We start from the raw sequence: 5,595 nt of genomic DNA on the forward strand, positions 1-5,595 counted from the left end.
GTAATTTCTAAAATGAAAAAAATCAGTATAATTTAACATTTGAAACACTAGTCTAGCTTACCTGGAATGGGTTAATGTTTTCACTTCAAGTAAAATCCTAAGCTTTTAAGGCCCAGGGTTTTTCCTTGTAAACTAATCAGGCTCACCTATATCTTTTGCCATGGCTCTGGCTAGTTCTTCAACAGTCATTCCAACCCATACTTCTACCTCTTTTTTAGTTTTTACTGGAGACAACTGAGGTCTTGGTGGTCTTTTTTCCTATTAAAAAGACAGAACATATAAGTGAGAAAAAAGGAAAAAAATATACTCCCAAGCAGGGTTTCTCTTTGGAGCCCTGGCTATCCTGCCCTTGAACTCAGAAATTTGCCTGCTTCTGCCTTCCCAGTGCTAGGACTAAAAGTGTGAGTCTCAATTCCTGGCTTAAGGAAGAACAATTTAGGAAACAAACTAGGTCACTTTGTGATATCTGCCACAATTATGGCTATTCCTATCGGCAAACTCTCTTGTAAGCTCTTCAACTAGAAAACAATACCCACAGAATTTCCTGTTCTCACACAGATCTGTGCAGACCACAGGCTTACACAGTATTCTATAAAGGACAAAATACTCAAAAAGAAGTTTTCTCTACACAGTTCTATAAACTTGGACTTCAGATTAAGTAATGTGGGAGCTATAAATCTGCAACAACCTTCTTTGTTACAAGAAGCCTGTGCTGATGCAAAGCTGAACCAATGAGCGTGTCTGTCTGCCAGGGCCGGGCACCCAGCAGATCTGTCCACACTGGGGAAGCTGGTGCAAACCCATGCCTCCACCATGCTAAGAGTCTTCTCTGACGTAGGCCGTGCAACTGCCTACAAATAGTGTGAAATTGTAGCAAGTTTTCCAACTTCAGTAGCTTCTGGTTCATATTTCTCCTAGAAAAAACAATTTTAAAATAAAATTCTGGTTAATATTTACATGAAATTAACGAATATCAATTGAGTATTTTCTACATGCAGATCACACAAATAAAACTGGTTCCTGTCCTGAAAGAACTCATGGTCTAGTCAGAGACAAGATTTTATACCAAGTACTGGTCTGACAATAGCTATTACTATGCTCTTGTTACTACAATAAGACTGATAGGCCACAAGAAACACTTTATAGGGGCAGGGACCCAGCCCGCTTGGCAGAGCCTTTGCCTTGTATGCACAATACTGCCTAACTGAGTATGACACATGTAATCCTAGCATGCACCTGGCAGAGGAACATCAGAAGTTCAGGATCATTTGAACAGAGTTTGTGGCCTACTTTGGCTACATAAGACATTGTCTAAAAACAATAAATGGCTATTTTTAAATTTTTTTTTTTATTTTTCAGGGGCTTGTGAATCATAGAATACTTGCCTAGCAGGCATACATACCTAGGTTTAACTCCTAGTGTACATGAACACAAATATGCATACACGAACACACACACTCTCTTAGATATTTTAATGTTCATTTTAAGCCTTTCTTCTATACTTAATATTTGTTTATGTGTGTGAAGTTGCACTATTTTTTAAAGATTTATTCTTATTTTGTGTTTATGGGTATTTGCCTGTATGTAGTCTGTTTACCATGTGGATGAAATGCTCCTAAAAGCCAAAAGAAGCATCATATCCTGTAACTGGAGTTACAGACAATTGTCAGCCACCATGTGGGTCTCCTGGAAGAGCAGCCAGTACTCTTAACTGCTGAGCTGTCTCTTTATCCCCCCACAATGTTTTAAAATACTTCAGTAAAGGGTACAATGTTGTTTTTATAATATTAAACATTATTCTTTAATGTTACAAAAAGAATAAAATTATGGAGTATTACATTGAATTTACCTTAATCATATAGGACAGCTGTTGTCAACCTGTGGGTCACAACCCCTTTGGGGGTTGCATATCAAATATCCTGCATATCAGATATTTGTTTTACAATTCATAACAGTAGCAAAATTACAGTTGTGAAATAGCAACAAAATAATTTTATGGTTGTGGGGGTCATCACAACATGAGGAACTGTATTAAAGTGTCACAGCATTGGGAATAAAGCTAAGCTTCAATGGAACATGTCAATCCATCCTCCTCACATGTATTTATGGTACTGACACAGTAATATGCTGAATTGCTTGCATTGAGACATGGCCTCACTCTGTTGTTATGCTGGCCTGGAGCTCATGACCCCCTTGCTTCCACCTCCTGAGTACTGGCATGAGATGCATGCCACAGTGCCTTCCCATTAGTGTTTTTGGTTTCTTTCTTTTTTTCTTTTTTATTGAGACAGAGTTTATCTGTGTAGCCCTACCAGTTCTGGAACTTATGCTATAGACCAAGTGGGCCTCAAACTTAGAGATTTGCCTGTTCTGCCTTCTGAATGCTGGCATTATAAGTATGCACCACCACCACCTAGCTGATTTGTTTCTAAAGGAAATAAATGACAGCCAAGTATGGTGTAGGTGACCTGGGATGTGGAAGCATGAAGGTCAGCTTTGGCTACATAGTAAGTTTGGGGCCAACCCAAGCTTCATGAGAACAAACACCAAACAACCCAAGCTTCAAAAACAAACAAATAAATTAAAAAATAATGATAATACACCACATAGTCGATGAGAAGGCTCGACAGGAAAAAGCACTTCACCTTCAAGTTTGACAACCTGGGTTGAATCTCCAGAATCCATGATAAGATGGAAGGAAAGGCTCAACTCCCCAAAACTGTTCTCAAGCCTCTAGCTGTGGCCCATGACAAGTACACGATATGCCCATAACACACATCATACATACACAGAAAAAAATACAAATAAAAGGAAAGAAATGAGAGCTGAAAGTGACACAGTAAAGCAGTAGAGAAAGGACCTGATGCAGTAACAAAAAGCCTTGGCTGGACACCTCTTACAGACCAGCCAGCATTGTCAGGGAGGAGCAAGTCACTCTTGTCCTATGTGCCTCATTTTCCTGAGTTCTGTAAAAGGAAAGTAGAAGTGTTTCTTTGTAGCTTTTCTATAACAAGGTTACAGAGAAAAAAAATGAGATGATAAATGTGTTGTTTCTCACTAATGACTTACATACTTTGAAAATTCACCAGCATGAATGTTAAAAACATTCACAAACCACTATCTCCCCCATTTATAGATCATTCTGAGGCTTTGTGGGTGTTTAATACAATTAGTATTTTACCTTAAAAGACTCATTCAAGAAAGGAAGGATCAAAAGAAATTCTGACTTCGTTCCAAATAAATGAACTAAGATTTAGAAATTCAAGCCAGGCCTGCTGGCCCAGGTCACTCCAGGCAAAGGCTGGAGGATTACAAGTTCAAAGCCAGTCTTCAGTCTTAGCTACATAAGGAGCTCAAGGCCAGGCTAGGTATATTAGGGAAACCATCCCTCAAAAGAAAATGCAAAAGAAAAGAGAAGAAAGAGGAGGTGGAGGAAGAGGAGGAAGGAGATGGAGTGAAGGGGCAGGGAAAAGAGAATACATTGCTTAACCATGCAAGGGAGTAAAAGGAAGTGCTCAGAAAGCATAGGGTTCCTTAAATAATTTTTTTTCTTTTCTTTCTTTCTTTCTTTTTTTTTTTTTTTTTTTTTGAGACAGGGTCTCACTATGTAGCCTTGGCTGTCCTGGAACTCACTATGTAAACCAGGCGGGACTTGATCTTGGAGATCCACCTACCTCTGCCTCCCGAGTACTAGGATTAAAGAAGTGCACTACTATGCCCAGCTTACTTAAATCATTCTAAAATGAGTTGTGAACCAGAATAATGGAACGGGAAAGACTCTTATGAGACAAACCAACACAGAGATACGTAATCGAGAAATCAGACACATCAGAAAAATAACCCAAATCTCCAACCTGGAATAAAACCTTGATCGTTAAATATCCCAACGCCTCTCACTTTGCAGTGGACGGTGGAATCCAGAAGGGGTCAATCCTACTGCCACAAGCTTAGCGGCAACCGAGAACTCAGGCTGACAATTCCCATAGCGGAGGAGAGGGTGCTTAGGCTGCAAATGCGTAGCTGCATTAAGGGAAATGTCTGAATGGACCAGTAAGAGGTTTTAGAAAGGAAAAAAAGAAGTCGTTGTGAAAAATCAAACACTGCCGCCGCCACGCATACTACCGGGGAGCGCACCTGGGCGCTCGTGGGCACGGAAGCCGCAGCAAGTGACACTGGCACTCGCGACCACCCTAGCGCAGAGACCCCACTCACTCAGCTCCCAGGCGAGGTCGCCCTCTGGGCCCAGGAGAACTATGAGTCCCTCAGTCCGTGCCTTCCGTAAGGTCCCCGTCGTGCTTCCGGTGCCGCCGGAAGCAGCTTCCCCCGTGGACAGCCGAGTTGTCTGGCGGGTGGAGGCCGGCCGTGGCTGGTCCTGTAACCTGCGGCCTTCGGCCGGTGGCCTGCAGTGGGGAGGGGGCGCTCTGCAGTTCCCTCCCTTCCCCAGGGAGGACGTGTTCTTCAAGCACGCGTGTATCTAGCTGGAAGGAAGCGACGCAAGGTGGCTGTGGAGAGCTCAAACGGGGTGGGCAGGGCCGGTAGAAGAGCCCGGGTTCTCCGGCTGCTGGCCCAGCCAGTTCTCCTCAGCGTGGACTTGGAGGCGTGTTGTCAACTCTGTGCCTCGACTTTATCTGCTGTTTGGTATCACGATACCGCTTTCACAAGATCGTGGGAAGGTTTCAGTGACTTATTGAGAGTACGGTTCATGTAAACGTTTTTCGTTAAGATTTTCGTTGTTTTCCTTCACTTTGGTTGGAGTTTTTTTGGTCCATCCTCTTTGACCACAGCCATCACCACCTCTTGAGGGTAACTCGTTTACATCTAGCACTACCACAGATGAATGGAATGGCATAGAAAAGTTTCTTACCCCAAAGCACGCTTTACCATTATCTCCCATTGTCTACCCTAAACTCAGACCCCTCAACCCACTCCTTTTCCTTGTTTAAAAGTGTGTTTTATTTATTTGTGTATACACACACACACACACACAAACACACACAAATATATACTGAACTCAGGTTTGGCAGTAAGCTCCTTTACCCAGTTAGCCATCTCACTACGCTTACCCCTTTCCACCACAAAGATTCACAATCAGTATTAATGACTATAGAGACTCCTGAAAATCTTTTTTATCTGAATCCCCATTAAGCTCACACTTGAAAATCACTCAAGTTCATAAACATATATAGAAGTTCACTTTCTGTAAGCACTTCTTTGCTCTCGTTTGCTTTGGCAAGCATTGAGAAACCAGCAGAAATAATGTTGTGTGGCCTACTAAAATTAACATTTAACCACCTGTTCATTTGCTTGCACCTTGACATTCCCTTCACCTCTACAACCTCAACCACATGGCCTTTTTGCAGTTCAAACTGTCATCATCATTCCATCCGACCTCCAGCCTGGGTGCATTGTTTTTTTCCTCAGACACTCTCCCCGTTAGCTTTCAGCTTCTGCTTCTCAGGCCTCTTTGAAAGTCCTTAACTCGGCTTTAAACCTTTGCACATCTTTCAGCCTTTGTGGCCATTCTGTAACCTGTAGTGGAGTTCTAATAGAATCACTGTATCTCTGGGCAAAGATCAGAATGAATAGTTGTTTTCT

The 5,595-nt window shown here is 42.2% G+C and overlaps 1 protein-coding gene across 4 annotated transcripts in view; it reads right to left on the reverse strand.

Annotated features, from left to right (window-relative positions):
- The window catches only part of Mtif2 (mitochondrial translational initiation factor 2), a 17,760-nt gene extending 13,230 nt beyond the window's left edge, over positions 1-4,530 (reverse strand). The window contains exons 1-3 of one of the 4 annotated variants that reach the window (XM_031340995.1): positions 4,213-4,529; positions 689-914; positions 147-258 (exon numbers count right to left, since the gene is read on the reverse strand). In XM_031340995.1, coding sequence (XP_031196855.1) covers positions 147-258; positions 689-907 — 331 coding nt within the window. In that variant the 5' untranslated portion in view covers positions 908-914; positions 4,213-4,529. Of the gene's footprint in view, positions 1-146; positions 259-688; positions 915-2,645; positions 2,670-3,854 lie in introns of those variants that run through there. The other 3 variants (XM_031340994.1, XM_031340993.1, XM_031340996.1) reach the window with 3 other exon arrangements.
- Positions 4,531-5,595: the final 1,065 nt, after the last annotated feature.

This window comes from Mastomys coucha, unplaced genomic scaffold (assembly GCF_008632895.1).
Source record: "Mastomys coucha isolate ucsf_1 unplaced genomic scaffold, UCSF_Mcou_1 pScaffold22, whole genome shotgun sequence".
Taxonomy (NCBI): Eukaryota; Metazoa; Chordata; class Mammalia; order Rodentia; family Muridae; genus Mastomys; species Mastomys coucha.